The sequence below is a fragment of the Anser cygnoides genome, chromosome 5 (genome assembly GCF_040182565.1).
Source record: "Anser cygnoides isolate HZ-2024a breed goose chromosome 5, Taihu_goose_T2T_genome, whole genome shotgun sequence".
In the NCBI taxonomy this organism is placed as follows: domain Eukaryota; kingdom Metazoa; phylum Chordata; class Aves; order Anseriformes; family Anatidae; genus Anser; species Anser cygnoides.
In genome coordinates, this window is record NC_089877.1 from 36912548 (window position 1) to 36935143 (window position 22596).

General features: G+C 41.6%; 2 protein-coding genes across 4 annotated transcripts; both read right to left on the reverse strand.

Annotated features, from left to right (window-relative positions):
* Window positions 1–2650: 2650 nt before the first annotated feature.
* On the reverse strand, window positions 2651–20123 carry SAAL1 (serum amyloid A like 1). 3 transcript variants are annotated; one of them, XM_048053503.2, is made up of 12 exons: window positions 19964–20123; window positions 19717–19830; window positions 18363–18446; window positions 16939–17018; window positions 16509–16568; window positions 16140–16255; window positions 14875–15058; window positions 14510–14592; window positions 14181–14369; window positions 12951–13147; window positions 12333–12425; window positions 2651–7898 (listed from the first exon to the last, which is right to left on the reverse strand). In XM_048053503.2, the coding sequence occupies exons 1-12, from the start codon at window positions 20075–20077 to the stop codon at window positions 7836–7838; spliced, it is 1377 nt and encodes a 458-aa protein (XP_047909460.1). In that variant the 5' UTR covers window positions 20078–20123; the 3' UTR covers window positions 2651–7835. The 3 variants fall into 3 exon arrangements, with proteins under 3 accessions (XP_047909460.1, XP_047909461.1, XP_066855040.1); XM_048053504.2 differs by lacking the exon at window positions 2651–7898 and adding an exon at window positions 9827–11731 and having other exon boundaries at window positions 19964–20122; XM_066998939.1 differs by lacking the exons at window positions 2651–7898; window positions 19717–19830; window positions 19964–20123 and adding exons at window positions 9827–11731; window positions 18983–19058.
* A 121-nt stretch (window positions 20124–20244) lies between these two features.
* On the reverse strand, window positions 20245–22388 carry LOC106042630 (serum amyloid A protein). The gene is made up of 4 exons (XM_013191668.3): window positions 22239–22388; window positions 21745–21874; window positions 20898–21036; window positions 20245–20450 (listed from the first exon to the last, which is right to left on the reverse strand). The coding sequence occupies exons 2-4, from the start codon at window positions 21845–21847 to the stop codon at window positions 20309–20311; spliced, it is 384 nt and encodes a 127-aa protein (XP_013047122.1). The 5' UTR covers window positions 21848–21874; window positions 22239–22388; the 3' UTR covers window positions 20245–20308.
* Between the last annotated feature and the right edge of the window lie 208 nt (window positions 22389–22596).

The following is a 22596-nucleotide window of genomic DNA, read 5'->3' on the forward strand; positions in this document are numbered from 1 at the left end:
GTTCCTAAGTGCTAGGGAAAAGAGAGACAGAGTCAGAGGGTGATTTTGTTCAACAAAACCACAGCTTGCCACAACTCATGAGGCAAGAGCCAAGGAAAGGCAGGAGGGGAATGATCTGCGGAGATATTCATCTTCTGCTGAAAGATGAGATTAACCGCCTGAACACTGCAGGACTGAAGGAGAGCATCAGTGAGCCCTAAAATCTTCTCAATCCCATCAAGGTCACCAGTGTGAATTACCCCTTCTCCCTGCCTGGTAGGAGAAAGTGCTCTAATCTCCAGTGCAGAAATTTCACATCACTGCTGGCCTAGAAACCTCTTCAGACATCCTCTGGACTTCACTGGCCCAGTCACTTCCCTTCCCAGTCAGAATCAATTCCTTGAGGCCATGTAGCCACTTTATACCTTTTTTTTTTTCCTGAAGAAGTTATCAAGTGTTACATCCCTGAACTAACCAGGTTTAATACGATTTAATACTAAGTCTGCCCTAATCATAATTACCTCTCCAGAACAGACTACTGCAAATGCTAACTACAGCCCTCTGCCTTTCTGTTAATTAACTGCTGCAGACAAGTTATGTCTGAGAATCACGTGGATTTAGACAAGCACTGTGGAAGATGCAAGGTAGAGTGAATATGAACATGGTTTGAAATGATTTAAAGTGTCTTACTTTTGCCAGAACTAATACCAAATGGACAGAGTTATGACAGGTCATATCCTGAAGATATCATCCTAGGTCATATCCTGAAGATGACTGCTGGTCAGGTTCTTTTTCAGAGCAGCTTTTACAGATTTTCCTCATATTCTGTCTGCCTTTTATGGATGCCCTGATGCCTAAAACCTGCTTGTCTGAAAATCTGACTCATTTTCTCCCATTTGTTTTTAATATTTATAAGGCACTGACTGTAACACCTAAGCAGCATCACTCGCTTCCATTCACTTTCTAATCTTCACTCTCCCATCCTTTGACTTCCCTCTCTTAGAGGAGATAACCCACAATTATGTCGTTTTAGTTCATTTACCTAACGGGGAGTTAAACAGCTGCAAATGCAAGAGCTTTTCAAATTTTCTGAAGACGTACAGATCCAAAAGCCCCGGCTTTCAACAGGGAAATTCTTCTATTTGGCCCCTTCTTCTGTGAACCACCATTCTTCCAACATACACTCACCCAACCTTTCATCAGCGTGAGGCTACAACAGCATCATGTACTGTACTCTGAGCGAGTGCTGAGAAGCATCTGACACATTGGTGCAATAACTCAGCTACTAGGCAGGGTTCAGCCATCAGTTAACTCTCCTTACCAAATCGTTGTTGAATAATGAAGCAGTTGATTCATAAGCAGTTAAAAAGCAACAAAAGAAGAAGGTGGATTACATCCAGAAACCTTTAAATTATGCAAGTATTGAAAACATTTACAAATATCTTTTTCCAATGAAAAGTGCAAGAACCAATTAAATGAATTACCACTCAGAGTGATGCAGCCAGCTGTAACACCAACAGCCTGTAAGCATGCTTATTTAGAAAAGCCGGAGATGCTGTGTAAATCTACTGAAGCACATCTAGCCAACATACCATTCACTGTTTATATATTTGCTTTGGACTGTTTAAAGAAATAATATTAGCCCTTTCAACTGAGGCAGTTAATATTTTCTCTTTTGATAAAAGCTAAATAAAATCACAAGTGATAGAAGTTACATGCTGCTTGGAGCAAACAAGGCGTAGTTTCCTAACAACACCTTAACTAGCCTTTCATCAAAAGCTTGCAAAAATGCAGGCGAGAAAGCATGTTCTGACTTTTTTCCACCAGTGAATGATATCACTAATTTGCTATCAGCTACATTCAACAAACAAAACCAATGTCAGATTGGAAAACAAAATACTGAAAGAGCTACTTTTTGTTATTGTTGGTGTATTTCTTTTTTTAATCTGCTCCATGTTGGCCAAGTGACCTCAACTTAAACCTGCAGGGAGCAAGAGAGCTCTGGTCCTGTAGAGGTCAGCAAAAAATCCCCTTGTAACTGGGGCAACCAGTATTTACTCCTCAGTCCAGCCACAGCCATCCTCCGGGGCTGGGGAAAGCCAAGTGGAAAACCTGACAAACTGATCTGCAGATCTACAACCTGCCACGTAGCTCAGGCAAGGGAGAAGGGGAGGTTCACGGCAGTTTTCATAGCTGTCTGAGCTGAGGTTACACGGCCGAACTGCACCAAGGCTGCCCATGAGCCCCAGCAGACGAACCCCTAGCAGGGAAGGGGAGGCTGTACAGCCTCTTGATGCTGAGGGCTCTGCAGAGAGCTCAGAGTACAGGGCTGAAAACACTTTGCCTGGATACGAAGGACAAAGCACCTAAAAAGGGGAGAACAAAGCATCTCCGAGCCATAGGAAACTTCACCAGCACTGACAAGAGCTACTAGCAGCTTGCAGAGTGAGGTGGGAACCAAAGCCAGGGATTACTTCTGACCATGTCCTGATACTTCTCCATCTCTTAACAAGTGTAGTCAAAAGGCACTCTGGTCACTGAAGAACCACCCCATTAGCACTATTTCTACTACCTTATCATTTCTACTTAAAAGCCTCCAGAGTTATCCAATTCTTTCACATCACAGGCAAACACAAAGCAAAATAGTCAAATGCATAAATAAGGCTGCCGATAAGAGAAGCACCTGAGTGTTTATTAACCTCAGCCTGTTGGCCCAATTAGTATAACAGCGACATATTTTGCATTCAAAGTGAGGTGGAAAAAGCTAACAAAGGAGAAAGCTTTGTACTTGCTAATGATATGAGTAAGCACAGCTCAGAAAGCGATTCAGGCGGCTTTGATCCACTCAGAAAATAGAAAGAGAGCTCTTCAGGCACTTCTAACAGCACAGCCTTACCATGAGCGTGCTCCAGTATCATCTACCGTGTTCAAATTCATCTAGGATGTTTACCTGACATTAAATTTGTTGAAAATAAGAAGCAGGAAGACTGTAATCAATATTTTTCACACATCTTAAACACAGGAAAGCCAAGGAAAGTCAAGAACTGACTCCAAGGTCCAACCAATCAGAAGACATTGTTAAACCAGGTTTTTGTATTCTCTTCACCTCCTTGCTGAAAACAACAACCAGCCTTTCTGAAACTGAGAATGTGGCCAGATTTTTCTTTCCTTGCAATTTGTTGTTTTTAATGGTCCATTCATGTTTCAAAGCAAAATGAACTTGAAGGATTGTCCTCAGCCTAGGCACTTCAGACCCCCTCCCCATCCTCTGCAATGCTCCTGTTCACACAGCAGAACAAACCATGGAGGGCAGCTTCTGTCGTAACACTAACACTGACCACTGGTCAGCATGAACAAAGTAAATTAAATCACAGTTACGTTCTGCATTAAGGATGAAAACCAGCAACGTAAAACCATCAATTCACCGTAGGGACTTCAAACACACTGGCAATTGTAAAACATTCAGCCTCAGAGCTGTAAAACAGATCATCATTTCCAAGATTTAGCAGAAGCTGTTCATCGTGCTGTGTTCTCGTGACGGCTGCTTTTTCCATCTCAGTTTCTTTTATCTTATTAGATTTTAGCTCCCATTACAGTTAGGACAATTTTGCAATGGGTCAAAATTAATTAGTTTGCATCAAAAAAAGGCTCTTTGAAAATATACCACTAATGAGCTTCATCTGTCTGATTAGAGAGTCTTGCTTTTGGTAACACTTGGCGCAAAATTTTGCTTCAGAGAAATACAACATGATAAGAATATTCAAGGATAAAAGCATTAGCTAAATAGCAACCAGAATAATGGAAAAAAGATTAGGGTGGTAAACTGTGAGCAGGCACGTAACTGTGAGCATTGACAAGAGGATGCCAGTGTAGACCAGAACAGGCTAAAGAAAGTTTAACAAAGATGTGTTTGTGCAAGCAGAGCTTGGTGAAATTCAAGTAGTATATTTAGTGAACTGACAAACACTAAATCTCTCTCCTATTCACATTATCTTTAGGAATTAAATAGAAGAGAGCTAGGGATGGGCAAAAAGAGTACTAATTTTCAGAGTGGAAAGATGGGAGAAAAAAGTTTGTTTTAGATGACTCAAACTAGTTTTTAATATCTGGCAAGTTCCCTGGGAAAGAATTTGCTTTTTCTTAAATCTACTTTTTAGTCAAGAACAAATTGTGTGTAACCATCTTTACTTTCAACTTGATGGGAGAGTTGCTCCAGAGGACAAAAGGCATTAGATAGCTTTGGTATTTGACTTAATTGAGCTTTTTCACCCCACCTATTTTCTCTTACCCCATTAATACAGACAAAAAAGAAGGCACAGTCTAGAATGAATTTCTAGAAGGCCCACATTTGGGCAAGGCTGTGTTTTTACATGGCACTCTCCATTTGCGGCCAGACACAGAAATGACTTTAAATGTGTGATTATGCTCTCAAAAACAGACAGGCAGATAGCTGAGCAGTACAACTGAACAGGCTGTCATTCCGGGCTGGCAGGAAAACACTGAATCCCAATGGGCTGCTGAACCCATGTCACAAGACACAGAGGTTACCCACCTTATGGCAGTTAAACAGAAGAAGCCTTTGGAGTAGCCAAGAACTGAATTCAAACCCTTTTATCTTTTTCCTCTGTTTTGTCAAGGCTTCAGATCAAACAATGCCACATTTTGTCAAAATGATCTTGAGCTGCAACTGGCAACACTAAAATCTTGACAGTTTTATCCTTTTGACAACTTAACATAGAGATTTACATTCAAAGAACACATTCAAAAAACACATTTCAAACACTCTTGTAACCTCTTCCTCTGATCCCATAAACATGCTGCACCTGTGCATAATGTTTCTCCTGTCAGTCTCTTGCCACAGGTCAAAAAAATAAATAAAAATAGATTTCACTTGTTATTCATAAGCTTGTTGTTGTCTCTCAGAAGCGGTAAACGGACCAGAGCACGTGTGGGAAGGAAAAAGCTTTGTTTAATGTAATTACATTTACTTCTTTTAAGTCTGAGTCAACTCAGGAATCAGCAGAACAACTGGTTAGTTAGATCATGAAAGCAGTTCCCTTCCCTGCAAGGGCACCCACATCACGCCATGTTGCATTCAGCAGCTCCTTCCAAAAAGCGCTCTCAAACATTACACCATGGACCAGAAGGAAAAAAAAGAAGTCTGCCACAGGCAGCGTGTGCAGTATTAAGTGCTTTCCCAATGCATAAACTGACAACTGTGGTGTAGCCTTGCAGTTATTTTCCAACACAATTGTTCAGTCTCTTGCTTTGGGTGAGAACATCAACATTTTCACTCTTACCTGAGTTTCATTAACCATGACCATTTTATTTTACAGAAAACCCACACCTGGACCAGAGGGGTGGTCGTAACTACAAGAGAGCAACTGGCACATGCTTAGGTCTAGCTAAAGCCCAGCAAAGCTCAGAGGGATGTATCTGGAAGCAGCCTGACTCCATCATCCCTCCCAGTAAAACACACGGGAAAGCCTCTTTTCACTCCTGCACCCCCATCACAAGGGTTGGCTCCAGACATGTTTTCCCTTCATTTGGGCTTGGGATTTTCTCCACACAAACAGCTCTCATTGCTCAGTGCCAACACATTTTGGTGCTTCAAAGACTTTCCTCAGACTTAACACGACTTCATAGCTCAATAGGCAATTTCCCATGTATTCATCATTCATTTTTCCCTTTCCCATTACTCCAAATGTTTCTGTCCACTGTTTCTCCTCCTTCCATCCAGCCATTCTAGTGGCCTCATCCCAAAGGAGGAAACGGAGTTATTTTGCAGTTTTATTTATTCCCACCTAAGCTGACATGAGTTTCCTTCCTTTCTACCCTCTTAACTCATGAAATCAAAATCTTTACTAATAAGGCTGGCAGGAACTCAAGAGATCTTCCCACGGTTCTTGTGCCCAGCCTTCCTACCCGATGGATGAGGAAACTCTTTCCTGTTGAATAAGAGAGTTTGTGCAATACGGAGAATGTGTAATGGAAAATAAAAGCCATTGACATCACTAGCTAATTACAATTTGCCGCACTAAAATACAGCACTGTGGCTATATCACAAGGTGGGATTAAAGTGTGCATGTATTCTCCTGTATGTTTCAATATCCTCCTATTGACAGAAGATAGGATGACTGAGCTACAACTGGAGACCAGGAAATGATTTTTGTGATTTCATTAGAGTAACTGACAAAAGCACTTCCTTTCTCTGAAAGGTTAACAGATGGCTTGTTAAAGTTACAACTTCTTTAAACAGGGTTGTCACCCAAAACGATGTGCGCGACAACAGAAATAATATTGATACAAGCTCACTGCAAAATTAAAATGAAGTTTGCGTAACCTAAAGCACAGGATAAATAACAGCCACCATTGCAACACAGAATGATATCAAGGTGCATTTGCTTTTCTAAGATTTCCTTAGAAAGTGGATAAAGGGACAAAAAAATGTGGGTGTGCCAACAACACAGGACGATGGTAATTACAGGCACAAACCTACAGACTGTCACCACGTCTACGCCACGTGCATGAACAAAGTACCATGGACATTCAGGCTTGGATTTTAATTCCTGTAGAATATATTGGTCATACAGAGTTTTTAATTTGGGGTAAACACATTTTCCTATAAAATTGCTGAATTCAAATACAAAATTGAAGATTTGTACTCATAGCGCCTGGCGTTGAAGACTGAGCAGGGTTTTGATCTCCTCAAGTAAAAATAGGTACCTGCCCCCTGATACCCAACAAATTATCAAAACCAGGAGTTTGCTGCAGTCTGCTGTGCTCTGCTCAGAGCCAAGTGCAACACAAGCATCACTCCTGCACAGCTCTACTTTTGGAGCTCACCTCTGGCAGGTACAAGGTGTGTGCGATGCAAGGGCACACAACACCTGAAACCACCTCCCTTCCACTGTGAGCAGCTCTGCACCTTGGTGCCTCAGCCAGCCAGCAAAACCAGATGAAATGAAGCAACATCAGCCTGCCCACCTGCTGTGGGGACTTCACCTTAAACTTGTCTCGTTGCCGTGCAAGCAGGGAAAACTACAAAGAAGATTCAGCTTTGAAAACAGAAAATATAATCAACATGACACCTTTTTGATAGGTGACCACACATTAGATATTCCACCTGGACAAATCTAGAATCCTATCATTATTACTGATATTTAATACTTTTCTCCTTCAACATCACAATTAGTCAGTATTTTCCCCCCTCTGTCATAATTTTTCTGTTTTATTTCCTTCTCCAGTATCCCTTCATCTCTTTTTTTCCTTTCTCTAGTATTACTGCTTTACTCCTCCTCACATCCCACCACTGTTACCTTTTCAAGCAAACTTGTCTGCATTAATCTTTGTATAAAATTCAGCTCTGAGACTTTGCTGCTGCTCATCATGAGGCCAGACAGCTAACTCCCAAAGATCTGGAAAGCAAGCAAGCACAAAGAACCCCAGAGGGTTTTCCATAGGTTTGTTCATTTTCTTCACAACAACAATTCGGAAGCAAACTTTCCTCATGCCAATCAGATGTTAGCTCTCTGCCTTATAAAGCAATTTTGTTTGGAACAGAATATAGAGGTGAGTCACTGAATCAGGGAAGCAAGGAGGAACAGGAACCGTATTTCCCACTGCAAAACCTCTGTTCATAGCCATCAGAAATAACCTGATTTATTTTACCAACCTTATCATGTCAGGTTTGCTTAGCACACGGCTTGTCAGCTACAACTGATGGGCACACTAACAGCATGACTGATGCACACGGCCATGACTGAGGAGCGAACACACAGCTGCTCACTGCTTTTTTTTACCTTCACATTAAGGATTTTTGAGAAATTGTGTATTGCAGCAGACTAGTCCTTGCCTCAGGTGTAATAGATTCTTCCTTTATCATTGAATTCAGCAGAGCATGTGAATTTCACCATCATCTAGAACAGAAAATAAGTAAACAGCAAGCATTAAAAAGGAAAAATTGATTTTTATTTTTTTTGAAAGTAAAGGATTTGCTGTGGAACTGCTGTGACCAAGTGATTCTGCGCTAGAAACAGAAATAAATTTTTGAATGAAAATATCACGGAGGTGCTGCCGCCTTCACAACTCTAACTCAGTAAACAGCCAAAATAATCTGTGGTTAGTAATCCAAAATAATCCAAGAGCCCAGATTTTCAATACAATCAAACAAAAAACAAGAACACTGTAAGGTACCATACCTTTTCATGTCACTATCATAAACTATGAAGATGGTTGACTTTTAGAAACAGATTTTAAATTTTGTGTGCACGTGTGTGTGTTTGGCTTAGTTACAACCAAGGTAGTTATAATAAATCAGTATCAGCAACGCACAATCTTATAGAAAAGGGAATCACCATAGCAGTTATAAGAATACTTGAACTAAACATGTAATGACAGAAAAAGAAGAAAACAGAGTGACCGAATACAGAATAATATAAAAAGAAGTTCATGGTTTAGTCTACCAGAAGCGGCAGGTCTTAAAAATATAAAACTAAAATTAAAAAAATATATATTGGGCAAAGCACAAGGACATGAACAGCAGCAACAAGCTCCTTACACCATCAAGGGAGCAGATGAAACATTCTAGTACTGGTTTTTAACACACATACCAAATTGCTTTGGTTTTATGTTGCTTTATCCCATCAGAAAACAGTTATTATGTATTATGAAGATGCAAGATGCACACAAAACAGGAGTCAAAATAACATTATAATCCTGTCTTTGAATGAAATTATTATGCAGACCTAGCAAGCCTAATTTAAAATAAGCCCTTGCAGCCTGATTTCTACCTCTCCTTTCTAGGTGTTCTCGTACCACCATTCATATTTGCCTCAGTCTAAGCAGGACCAGGCTCATGTTACTTTAGTCCAGCACTTTGCATACCCACTTCTCATTTGGAGCTCTGCACGAGGCAGAGAAAAGTGCTTTCCACTACGGAGGGATGCTATGGAAGTAAATCAGGTCTTTGGTCTGCAGGAAAACTGCTTGCCTGATTTTACAGATAGATCCATTCTGAACCAACTAACCCAGAGAGATCTGGATTGCCAGCCAGCGTCAAAGCATGGCTAGGAGATGGAACAGAGGAGAAAGAAAAAAAAAAAAAACACCTTTATAGTTTAAACAGGCATATTATGTTCATGAAGCACAAGCTCAGGGAGATCTCTGCTGGCAGGCTGATGTAATACATGGGCACCATTGCCAGACACATCAGACACCCATGAGTGGTTTCTTCTGCATCTGAATGCCAAAAACATTGCACAGTTCCCTTGCATATATATGATTTGGCACCAACCTCTTGCTCTGCCTCACCCGTGCAGCACAGGTTGCAGATGTTTGGTGGGGCAAGTGGGGAATTCTGTCTCCATTCCACTATGCTTATCGAGGACAAACATTCCCAGCATACTTGAGTTATCATTCTGCCGAAGCAAGGCCGATGAAAGTTTCTACAGCTGCTTCTACTGCAGAAGAGTGGAGGATGGGACCCAGTTGGTTTGCCATGCATTGAAATCATCCACTTGTTCGACTACTATGTGACAGGCATTAGGTAGCATCCAACTCAAGCAGTAATATCGGGGAAATGGCACGTCTCACCCACTCATTGTAATTAGCAAGACCACATTTAACAGTCAGCCAACACTTGGCACTTGTGTATGGTAAGTCAGAAGGAACCAAATACAGATAAACAACACAGATGATGTCTCACCTTCTTGGAACATTAAATCACTATTGGAAACCACCAAACCTCAAGAAATGCAAACCAGAACGAATTCTCAGCTGTAGTGGGCTACTGTAAAGACACGTACAACACATCTGGGGACAAACGGAGTCCAGAAAAGCTAGCAACTGGATGAGAGAGACTTTTACTTCCAGACCACAACAGTGGCCAAGCACAGGAAACAAGAAATAGTTAAAATGAGTATCGAATAAAGGACAATATATTTTACAGCACAAGGACAGTATGAAGAGGCTCAATTTTCCTTTTAAAAATGACATGTTCAAGAGAGCAACAGACATTTCCAGTAGCTCAGAAAACAAATTTAATTGACACTTGGAATGAATAAAAGCATACAGTGTTGTTGGTTTTTTTTTTTAAAGAAACTTTATTACAAATCTGTAGGTGTAAGAAAATATCCAAAAATGTCAAAGTAGTAGGAAAAATGCTGTCATCCTATTCACAGTTACCAGTTTTCTCCAGTAAACACAGCATACAAAAATTGATAGAAACCACTGCAATTCTTTTTGGTGACACACATCAGACTTTTTAAATTCTAAGTCCCCTGCCAACAGCTAAGAAGTTTCTGGCAGCACAAGGAAAAGATTAAATTGTACTTTTTTGAAAACTAGAAGTTTGGATGAAAAGGCTATATACACATACAGACACTGTACTTTACCACATGTACAGGTAACTCAGGGCAAACAAAACAGGGCCCAGCACAATATTTAAGCCTATAAAAAAACATGGGGAACAAGGGAACGTGTGCATAATGGTATTAAGTTATTCCCTATGCTCTGTTTTCCACTCTTCCTTTAAATCCCAAAGCTGATGAAGACCAATTGTTTTGCACTCCGATTTATAGCAACAGCTGGAGCTGATGTGCTGCTCACACACACAGGAAAGAACATTAGCTGCACTGCATGCAGGGCTATAACAATGTAGTGTAGTTAAAATGTAAGGTGATTAGAAGTGGCATTTTAGAAGACTCCGTACACTGAATTCACTGACTGCAAGTGACCTAACATCTTAACTCCCCTGAAGAGTAAGGCTCGCATGGCATTCCTAATGCCATTCACAGATGACTCACAAAACATGTGAATGAGGAAAGAACTGTCTGATACATGTTGTCTTCCTAAACTGAAGTACCGACTGCTTTAAAAAAGCAAAAAGTTTGCAAGTATGCCAAGGATTAAATCCAAGCCCATCCTATAACTCTTAACTTTGGGTAGCTGGCTGCCAGGGCTGGAAGCTGCAGCACAGACCTTTGGTAACCACATTCTCAGATCCTTTGAAATGCGCTGGGACTAAATGTCATAACTCAGAGCTGCAGGGCAAAAAAGGCTTCAATCAAAGACAGGTAAAGATTTTAGAGGTACAGCAGGATGAAACATCTGTTAAAATACCTGCTCAAGGTACTGATGTGATCCAAAAGAAAAAAAAAAAAAAAAAGAAAACCCCTCTCCTCTGTGTAATTTAACTCTGTTTTCATCAGGTGCATGAAGGTGCTTAGCCAAAGGATATCTAAGATTTTCATGATCAATTTTCCTCCTGCCAGCAGCAAGTTGGAAAATGCCATCATCACATTAAGAACAACTCTGTGCATTTCATTCATTCTGCTGTTTCAACATAAGTTGAAAAGCACAGGATCAGGAGTTATTCAAACAACACTACTCTGCAGAAGAGCAACTAGAAATCAACAGTCTCCTCACCAGAGCAAACAGGATGGAAGGTGCAGAACTGAATTTACAACAGTTTCCTTCCCCATGCAGACCAGATTATCCCTAGTTTAATCAGGGCTAACTGGAACATTTCTTAAAAGCCACCTGTTGGTTCGGAGGCTAACTCATTCTTTCACATTTACTGAAAAACTGATTTCTGAAACACTGTAATGAACAGTCAAAAATCTTCATTCCAAAAATGGAAAGTATTTCATGTACACTCTTAGGTGTGGACCTTCAGGCTTGGGAAACGTTTTTCTAGATTTTCAGCAAGTGTCTGATCAGCCTCACGCAGAACTTCAAGGAAACTCTCCACCTGGAATTAAAATCGCAAACAAACACACACACACACAGAATAAAAACAAAAAAACTAATAAAAAAACACTAACTTGCATGGAACACAGAATTCTTATAGTCAGTTTAAGGGTCTCTCTAATCCATCTTCCCAGCCACAGCAGCCAGCAGTAGCCATCGTAAAGAATAATGAAAAATGCTCCATGGTAGATAGCTTCCTCCTCAACTCCACAGTTTCAGCTCGTCTAAGATTTGAAACATTGCCTTCCCCAAGCTCTTATTTTATCATGTAAAAGTACATAAAGAAAAGCTTCCTATGCAAAATATTATAATTATTCTATAAAAACATACAGGACAACTTCTCAGCTGACATAAAACTGGAGATACTCATTCATTCATTTCAGCACAGTTAGACCTTTTATCAGTTGATGATGGAGGCAAAGCTCTGGCTGAAGCAAGCCAGAAGGGGGGGGGGGGGGGGGGGCGGGGGGGCAAGACTGTCTAAAGTGGTACATTACAGGTGCCCGAGCAATTCTGTCCTAATGCTGTTTTACACCTGGCTACAAAAGGCCTTGCAAGAGTAGTATTTTTTAGCCATGTTATATACTTTGTCATATACTCACTGATGCAAAATAGAGTGGCAAGAGGTTCTGGAATGCACACGAACACGTCTGTTCATTTAAATGTCCCTGGTTTAGTCCTTCTAATGTATTTTCCTGGAAAATAAAGAGAGAAATACAACTAGCATGTCACGAGCAGTTGTCAAAGAAAAACTCACAGTTGCGCACACAGTGGCTATAGCACTTCGTTCTCATAACAGGTGAAACCACAAGCAAGTAGAACGTACAGTTCTAAGACAATGCCAGACATTAATAAAAAAAGGTGTGAAAACTGACACCTCAGAAGTCTCTTCTGCTGAATTCTCCCATAAAAAAAAAAGTCCAGCTGAGAAGATCAATTTATATAGGGGTTGATGGTCTTTCCTAAATTAACTTCTATTCAAAAGGAATTGACAACATACACCTGGAGAATTTAATATACAGAATCTTGGCCCTGACGGTACATACCTTTGAAAACCTGTGTCCCTGACATCTGACACACATTGCTACTGACCTTCTGATCAATTCCTTAATGAATTTCCGGCATGCAATTTCAGTTGCTCAGAAAAACGTCCAATTAATAACTTTTTTTTTTCTTACCCATCCTGCTGAAATCCCTCTTAGAACTTTGTTTATTCTTACCTTGGTCAGTTCTTGAAACATATTGGAAAGCAATTCACAACAAATATCCTTCAAAATTTTCAAGTGGAAATCTTCCTCGTTTAGGTCACCTTTTCCAGTCTCTTCTTGTTCAGATTCCTTTGAGTTATCAACAGATCTCTTCCCACAGCCCTCCATGTATTGTAAGATACGAATCAAGCTCCCAATCAGAGGCATATCTGATATACAGTAACAAGAAAGTGAATGTTTAACACTGATTTTTTTTCCCCCAATCCTACCAAGGAACTAGAATTTTGGAACAGATGGGAAGATTTTATAGAAAAGCTACAAGAATGCATATTCTGACAGTGTTTTTGTTTTTAATCAAAGACTTAAAAAAACGTGGAACAACATAAAAACCAAGTACTGCTTTACTGCAATCTAACCTGTACCTATTAAAATTATACGCTGCTGGTAAGGAATAGAAGGAAAGCATTTCTAGTGATAACCTAGAGCAAGCACAATTCTTTCTAGAGTCCTGCGAGCAAAAAGGAAACAAACCCACTTCTTACCTTCTGGGAGGGCAGATTCTTTGTGCAGGCCCAGCTACAGAAATGGCAGGGAAAGTAAGGATCAGGGCTCTCTGCAGCATTCCCTCACCACTTCTATCTCTCTGCTATACTAAGCTAGAACCTAATCTAAAGGCAGCCAGACCTTGCTGGCAGTCAGACTTAGCACCTTTAAAAAGGAAAAGAGAAGCTAGCATGTTAAAGGTGCATGCAGATAATCCTATTTGATAAACAAACAAAAAAAAAGCTCCTGCCGCAGGTGACTCACATTCCCAAGGTAAACTTGTAATTCTAAAGACTTCTAAATGGATTGAAAAGTAAAAGTGATAAAGATGGATTTAAGAAAAGAATCTTCCCCTCTAGAAAAAAAAAAAGACTAGCAAGACCTCATATTTTAGCAAAGACAGATTTTGCAGTTTTCATGCATTTAGCCAGTGGACAAGACTGAACAGAATCTGCAGATTCCATTACCATAACTCTTCAGAAGTATCCACTACCAGAACTTTGAGCTAGCTATGATTTTTTGAGTCACCAGTAAGGTGCCTTATACTGTATTGAAACATATATCTGAATTCTGTGTTCTGAATTAACCTCTATTTGAAAATACTAATACTAAATACTAATAAACTAACCATCTTTCACCCCATATCAATTATAAAAATATATTTTTAAAAAAAGGAGAACGGAAAAAAGTATGGCTTACTTTTTCTCATCTTGATGTATTCTTGTTCTGTCTGTGAAGCAAACATAGCAGATAGCACTGACAAAATAGAGGCCAATACAGTCTTTTGCTCCTGCACAATGATCGGTGGATCATCTGGCTGACAGAGTTCATGGCAAACTAGGTCATAAAGCAAACTCCAAGTTTCTTTTCCTCCATCAGGAGCCTGCACTTGAGAAAGAAAAAAAAAGAAAACCCACCAAATTTAATCTGGGTACATGAACTGTTTTTCTCCCCATTAAAAATACCTGATCATCTAGAAGTTACTGCCATTCTTACTCCCATCACATGTAGCAATGCAAGTGTCTTACCAATAGCCTGAATGCCCTCATCCACTGTGGTTAGGAGCTGCAAGATATGCATATAAACATCAAGTCCTTCCGGATTATCTGAGCTACACGGAACAAAACAAGAAACAAAGCCAAGTTAAAGATAAAATTACTGAATTCTCTCATCATTCTCTACACGTTTTAGATGCACAACAGACCATCAGCAGTCTGCCATGCTCTTTGCTGACAAGCTAGTTAGCTCCTTTCAAATGGTAGGTGCAAGCACGTGTTGTAGTGATCTGGCAAACCATGTAGCTCCTGCTAAAAATCAAGAGTTTCTGAGACAGGCCTTAACAAGGTTACAAGAAGTCTCCCCAGCCACGACACCATAAAGAAATCTCACTTACCGGACTTGTTTGGCTGCTTCAAGTATACAAGGCACAATCTTAAAATCTGGAAGTTCTTCAGGGGAATCATCTACAGACGGTCCCACAGACTGACACGTGCCACTTTTAATCCAGTTTAACATTAGCTCTTCATCTAGATCAAATAGTTTGTCCACCACTTCACCCACTTTTACCAGCAATTCAACTGCACACAAAAGAATGTACCAAATTCAAGAAAAGAGCAAAAATTAGTTCACAAAATGCTAACATATACAAGTATCAGAGTAAATTCAGTGTTGACATATACTAGTTTCATTCATGATCTACTAAGGGTTCCTGTGCCTATTACTTTTTTGGGGCACAAATGTGGTGGAGAGCTTGATGAACAGGGACTGCTGACAAGTCCACCGACACATTCTACCTAATTAATTATAAAAAAGGAACTTTTTTCTTCAAAGAGACTTCAAGTTCCTGAAAAGTCATAACTTCTGCTTCCAAAATAAAACATGCCAAGATTTGTCCCTAATGCAGCTTTCTGCTAACCTGCATTTTACTTAAGTAGATCTGTGATTTCAGTTGGAACGAGCATTACATCAGTTAAAAAAAATAAGCTGGTATTTTTCATGTTCTAAAAGCTAAAGTATTATGATTTGTAGACAAATGACAACTACTATTACAATTGAGTAGACATCAGAAATAAATGCTACTCAAAATGTTTCCATGATTGGGTGCTTGATTTTTTTTTTCCAAAATTAGTGCTATGACAAAAAAGGAGAGACTTTTTTTTTTTTTTACCATTGACTGCATACCCAAAGCCTGTGCAGTATTCTGCTGCCACTCAGAGAAACTGAATCATTCCTCCAATTCACATTCCGCAAGTATGGCAATTTTAAAAATGGAAAATACATATCTGATTAAAATAATAATAATGATCTAAATTAGGTCTTGTTTCAAAGATCAAAAATGACATATCCATATTCTTTAATGAGGATCATGTCCTTTCCTTTACTGTGCAAATAATTTCTTCTATTTGACTTGGTTTTAATTCCCCCACAAAGCTTTCTTATTCCTCTACGTGCACTTCGCATGTTGGGTTTAGATATATTTACAAACCCTGCAAAGGCTGGACAAGTTTATTTCGGTGTCCTTATTGAGTAATAATGAGTTTAACTTTATTTTAAAGAAATTCTTTACTCCCAACTGAAAATATTTGTCTTTAAAATGGCATAATTCACTTCTTATTTTTTCTGCAAACCACTTATTCTCAGCTCATTTTGGCAACTCACCGTTTGTAGAGCTTGACATGATAAAGCAAACACAGTCATACACTGAAGGGCTGTCTCGGATTCTCTCAACCCAAATGTTGGCCACCTCAGGCTGGGAGAGGCAAGTTAACAACAACCTAGGCAGGAATTGCCCATTTAACAAATTAGAAACCAATTCATTGATCTTAGCATTACAAGTGTAAAACCAAAATAATGAGAATGGTGTGACAGAAAACAGGAATCTAGCCCACAGCAGAACGAAAGTGGAAATGACAAAAGGATAGGATGGGAAAACATCGAAATAATGAGACCACTCGTCAATTTTTCCCCCATGGCCTCAGAACATAGCTTAACTAAATTAATGATTCATTAATTTCTGAGATGTCCTACCTGCTTGTTTCCAGAAGAGTTGGAGAGTCTGAATCACACAAACGTTGCAATAACACTTGGCTTTAAATAGAAAATTTAAGGTAAGAATTAGTAAAAAGTATCTTTTTCAAAAATATAGGAAAAGGTTAATTTCATAGCTGCAGTCATGTCCTAAAATTAAAACCATTTTTTTTCAGACTGTATATGTACTACCAGCATTTCAAGACTGCCAAACGTAGAAATTTAAGATTCGGAAGCTTGACTAGGGACTACAAAAGAACCCCGATATTCTGTATCCTATTTCTCCTCATTGAATACTTCTCAACCAGTAAGGATTTGACAAAAAGATGTGAACAAAGGCACTGCAAGCAAACTTAGCTCCTTTCACAATGTATATTCCATAACTGTGGGAGTCCAGAAAAGCACATATAAAACATATATATACACCTACCCGAGATTCTCATCTTTACTAATGGACATGCATATGTCTTGGAAACAGGCCATATTTCCCAATATTCCCACGCAGATTTCCTGAAAAGTCCAAACAAGGTATAACGAACTAACTGCAACACAGTTCACAAGTTTCTTTCCACAACCATAAGACAAAAATAAGAAAGGTTCAAAGATGCTTTCCAGTTTGACTTCCAAGTTCGTATGTCCTACCAATTTCTAGGCAATATTTCTAAGGTATGCTGTTAGAGTAGCCTAAAGGATACTCAGGAGAAGTACTATTCTGATATTTAGCATAGTTAAGATGTTCTGTAAAAGCAAGTATATTTCAAAATGAAACTCTGCTTGCATTGTCTATACATACTGTTTAGAACTTAATCTGGCGTCATTATTATAAAAGCAATAAGGACCTAAAAACAAATATATCACCCTATGATATCACCCTCTTTACAGATACTCGCTTACTCCTAAAGAAAAAACACATCTTAATATGAGCTTCCTAAAAAAAAAAAAAAAAAAAAAAAAGAGCAGTGCATATCCCATTAAAGTACTCAAGCCCAGACAGTCGGACAGTCACTAGAAGGATGCACACTTCTACAAAGGGAGCTCTAGAACACCTGCAGGTGCCTGATGCTAATGCAGAATATTCTAGGAGTCACTCAGTTTCAACAACTTGGAAATCAACCCTAACCAATTGAAGTTATCATATTTATTAACATTCTCTTACCTCTGCCAAATTATACCAGGCACTCTAGCAGCTGCTATTTCAAACAATATCTAGTGACAGCCCATTTGAACTGACTTCCCAATTTTGGTCACACTTTCAAAGTACAAAACACTGAGCTTTCAAAGGCCTGTGTGCCTCTACTCATCTCCTGACATAAAGGTTCTGGCAACTTCACATGTTATAAGAACACTGAGTAAGGCTGAAAACCCTGGTTTAATTTCTAAATGCAAGTGCATTACGTAATTCAGGCCGCAAAGCAATGACATTGAAACAAAGGGGGAAGAAAAAAAAGTTCATTAAGGACTGGTTTCCAATGATTCCTAACAGCTAAGGTTACTTTTGTAGGTCTGACAAAACAAATTCGTGACCATTTCTGTATAGTAATTACAGAACAAGCTATTAGGAAAAAAACAGGCCAGTCCTTACTTATTCTTATAACTAGCCTTATAACTAAGTTTCATACATTTAATCCTTCATCAATAATGACACAGAACACCTTCAGCATCACTAAAATACCTACTGATTGGACCATATTAAAAATGCTGAGCAAAAAAACATTTTTTAAATTAATGTTTTCTCTTTGTTCCACTAACTTATTCAAAAATGCAACTGGAGGAAGGAGATATTTAGGAAAGCAGGTACAGAGCTATTTACTGTTGCTATTATTATGGGACAGCTTTTTGACAGCCCATACTTACAGTCAGGCGAGGACACTTGGATTTGGCAAAAACTCCCATGAATATGTCAGGGGCATTGAACTCCTGAAGAAATAAAGCGACATCCTGTGGAGAAAGTGAATGAAAAAGTAAACGGACTTTCCAATTTTACAATTTCCAAATACAAATCAAACCCTTTCACATAGATCAAGGACTGAATCAGAGATGTCAAACTCACTACAAGAGATCAAGTATTTACCAACAATTAGTACTAATAATGTGCTATACCACCATTCCTGCTTTTCACTGAGAGAAGATCAGCAAGCCCCTACAGTGATTAAAGATGCCAGTGATAGGCTTTATAACAAGCCAGTCATATTTAGTTTTTCTTTCCTCTATCTCAACAAAGGGTCAGGCATGCTAATTCCATGCAGAATTCAGTAAATACTGTTTTGTCAAGCAGTGATATCATATATTAAAAAAAAAAAGGGGGGGAAAGGACTACCATTAGCACTTGATCAGAGCATACAAAAGAGGAAATCTGCTCCTCATTTCACCTCATTAAATCACTGGATTAGTTCTCTGTTTGGGAATGAAGTACACATCTTCCATGTTTACTTGAAACACTTAAACAGAGAACTACAAATAAATCTTTGTCTTACTTGAGGATTTGTTCCAGAATTTGGGAATGTTAAGAAAAATACCAAAAAGATATGTTAAATTGCCATTGTGAGCTAAACTTTAAAAGATTGTTTATTGATCAGAACAAATGTTTACTAGCATTAACATGGCTAGATAAAAACATGCCATTTTAGAAACAGCATCAGTAATCAAATTGCTAAATACAAGCTGAGTTCACTTCAGTTGCAGCTGAGTTGCTGCTGAGTCTATTCACTCCAGGCTTCAGTTTGACACCTGCAGGTAATACAGAAAACCAGCAGGTGTGAATATAGCCCCATTGCCGCCAGCTGACCCTAAGGACTGTGCGACCCATAGCACACCCAGAGGGTGGCTCAGGCAGACCAAATTGTTTCCCTTACACTCCCACATAGCCCTGCTCTGTATCCTCAGACAGCAGCACAGGGCCCTGCAGCTGGGACATAAGAGAAGGCCTGCTTTTCATCTAGTACCGGGCTTAAGGAGTGCACACAGAGCACTTGCTTGGTCTCGAAACGTGCGATGAGCCTGCTTCAGACCAGTTCACCACACCTGCCCTGTTTAAGGACTCACAGAACGCTGTCAGCCAAACCAGAGAAGCAGCAGTACCACCTACATCAAAAAGCTGGTCCAGCACATTTAATTATATGCCCTTCCCCAGCCTTTTGGGGACAGGATTTAGACTGAAGACACGCAGCATCAGAAACACGGCAGCAGTCACTCGTCGCGGTGCCCCTACCTCGTCCATCGACATGTCCCACACTTTACAAATGTCGTTCTCCATCTCTTCGTCCAGCTCCGTCTGGATTTCCTCAGGGTTCACGCTGGGCTCGGTCTTCTCGGGGCTAATGACCTGAGAGAAACCGGGGGAGGGGGGCGGTAGGTGAGGAAAGGCCACCACACACCCCTACCAGCGCCCCGTCGCTTCGGCCGCGGAAACACCACCGCCAGCAGCGCCCCGGCCTCCCGCCCGCCCCGCGGCGCACCTCGATGAGGCGGGTGAGGATACTGAAGAGCCAGTGCTTGCTGTACACCGTGCTGCCCACCGCGTCGCCTTCCTCCTCCGCCTCGCTGGAGGGCGGCGAGGGGTTGCGGTCCATGGCGGCCTCCCCGGGAGCAGCGAGGCGGCGGCCAGAGGGCGCCCGGGCCGGCCCCGCCGCGCAGCGCCCCCCGGCGGCCCGGAGCTCCCCGCGCCCCGGCCCCCAAGGGCCCCCCCCCGGCCCCCCACCCTTCATAAAAAGGCGCTTGAGTATAAACCAAGCAGGGCTGAGGAAATAAGGCGGTTTCTTTATTGCGGGTGCGTGAGGGAGGGGGAAGGGGCACACTGCGCGTTAGTATTTGCTGGGAAGGCCCGGGGGTCTGTAGCGGTTGGGGTCCCCGCCGTTTCGGCCCCACGCGTTCGCCTCTTGGTCGGCACGGGTGTCTTCTGCGCCTCTGCCGCTCACGCCGCTTTGCCAGTTTTCCCGGGCATCACTAGTGGGAACAAAAGGAGCCCCGTGAACCAGCCAGCACGTAGCCCCCCGCACAGGCATCGCTTCGCTTTCGTTTCCTCACTCGCCTAACGCTAGCTTTTCCACAGGACTGCTGAGTGTCAGGTGCACACACATGCTAAGTCCTTATCTGAGCACCGCGATGGAACCTGTAACTTATGTCAGGAAGTAAGCCAGCAAGGAAAAATAGTGCTTTTCCACCAAAAATGCAGAGAGAATAAATCTGCCTGCTCAGGAAGAGAAGAGAGGCTCCCTGCAATGTGCAAAGGGAGGCACCTTTCCATGTGGAGACAGCTCACTCAGGCACAAACTGCTTCCCCTCCCCAGTCCTTCTGGGCCAAAAGCTGTGTGTGTCAAGAAGGACTTCACTCTGACTGGGATGCTCAGATCCCTAGGAACTCGCTGTTAACAACCAGAGAAGCTCCCTTACCTGATCACTCTGGCTGCCCAAGCACCACCAGGTCCTCTTCGGGCAGCATCGTAATTGCCACGAGCATGGAAATATTTGTCAGCACCTACATGGTTTGCCTCGCGCATGTCCCGGTATGCTCTGAGCATATCCCATGCTCCTGAAGAAAGCAGAGAGACAGAGGCGATGTTACCTTTAAAATCTCATCCCTGCAACAGCCAAGTACCACTTCAGCCAGAAGCTCACAGGCTGCTGCTAGGCCAGAAAGCTCCATGTGTCCCCAAGGCTCCCTTGAGAAAACTCTTTTGCTAAGCTAGGGGAGGTTGGCAAAGCAGAAGAAAGGGGGCTCCTTGGGGAGACCCTCATGGAGCCATGGAAGTATTGCATGGCTCAGCTGGGACACTGCAGGGGCAGGTGAAGCTCTGTCTCACAGCAAGCAGGCAGTGGTCCTTCAGTTCCACGCTGTGCACCAGAGAAAGCACCGGCTGCGCTTTGGGGCTTTACCAGCAGAGGGTTTGCAAAAAGCTCTCCATGAGCAAGTGACTATTCCTGCAGTCCCTGTGCCTTGTTTGGTTGCAGGGGTGCGCCCAAGCCTGAGCTCTGGCCTGTCACATCGTTTGTGCTGTGCTTGGAAAGGCCCGAGGAAAAGAAATGCAGAGGTGCTCCTGCACATTGGCCTTTGCACGGGAGTTGCCAACAGAAAGTGCCTGCGGGGGCTGACCAGGGCCCTTTCCCAGCAGCAACCAGCAGGGGTCCCTAATCTGAGCTGCAGACCTCCCTGCTTGGAGGGCTGCACCCGCTGACTGCACATAACCCGTGCTCGGGGAGGGGTCCTGAGGGAAAGACCTGTGGCAGCAGAGCAGCTTACCTCCAGCTGCATCCAAGACAAATCTTCCGCCACGTGTGAATGGGTTGTCAGCACTTGCACACACAATAACGGAGAGCAACACGAAGCAGATACAGAGCCTCATGGTTCCCTGTCCAAGTGTGACACGGAGCTGTGAGAAAATTAGAGATTAGCAGTTCTAAAGCACCTTTTACAGAGATTTCTGACACAGCATTCATCGCACTCATAACCGTGCCCAGGCAGCTGCAGGAGCAGTTATGCAGCCACCCCAGTGCTAGCAGCCAACCCACGAGCCCTCTTCTTGCCCCACAAGGACTGATGCCTTCTGTGCTCAACACAGGACGCTTCAACAAAGACAGATGGACAGCAGACACTTGCATTTCAGCATTTCAGCATTTCCTGCAGCTCCTTTCATGAGTACAGAGAAGTCCCACACATTAAGACATTAGTTCTTTTCCCAAATACCAGAAAAAAAACACATTGCATGCATATTGTAAATTCAGAGTATCACTCACCACTCCAGAAAGGCAAAGCCAGGAGATGAAGCTTGTCTCCTGTGCTCTCAGAGAGGGTATTTATAAGCGGTTCAGGCCCTCAAAAGAGGAAATTGGGCAGAATACCCAGGGGTGGGAATTCCCCAGCACCACTCGTTTCAACACAGAATTTCAATAAGCCTGCCCTTGTCCTGACTAAAGTTCATGGACCCTGTTACACAACTTTTTAGAGTATATGGTGCTTCTTTGCTGTCCATGGAACTATTTGCTCCTCACACCAAGCAGATTGAGAAACTGCCTCAAAGACTGAAGTGTTCTGTGTGTTTGAAGTGTTATGGTTGACTTAACTGTCACGCTTTTTTTGGGACTTGTGCAGGAC

Excerpts from the sequence above, each read along its gene's own strand:
- SAAL1 (XM_048053504.2), bottom strand. The coding sequence starts at position 20,077 with ATGGACCGCAACCCCTCGCCGCCCTCCAGCGAGGCGGAGGAGGAAGGC. Across the intron at positions 18,447-19,716 it reads GGGACATGTCGATGGACGAG|GATGTCGCTTTATTTCTTCA; the intron begins GTAGGGGCACCG and ends CTTTCTCCACAG. Across the intron at positions 13,148-14,180 it reads ATACATCAAGATGAGAAAAA|ATATGCCTCTGATTGGGAGC; the intron begins GTAAGCCATACT and ends ACTGTATATCAG.
- LOC106042630 (XM_013191668.3), bottom strand. The coding sequence starts at position 21,847 with ATGAGGCTCTGTATCTGCTTCGTGTTGCTCTCCGTTATTGTGTGTGCA. Across the intron at positions 21,037-21,744 it reads TGTCTTGGATGCAGCTGGAG|GAGCATGGGATATGCTCAGA; the intron begins GTAAGCTGCTCT and ends TGCTTTCTTCAG. Across the intron at positions 20,451-20,897 it reads TGGGCAGCCAGAGTGATCAG|TGATGCCCGGGAAAACTGGC; the intron begins GTAAGGGAGCTT and ends TGTTCCCACTAG.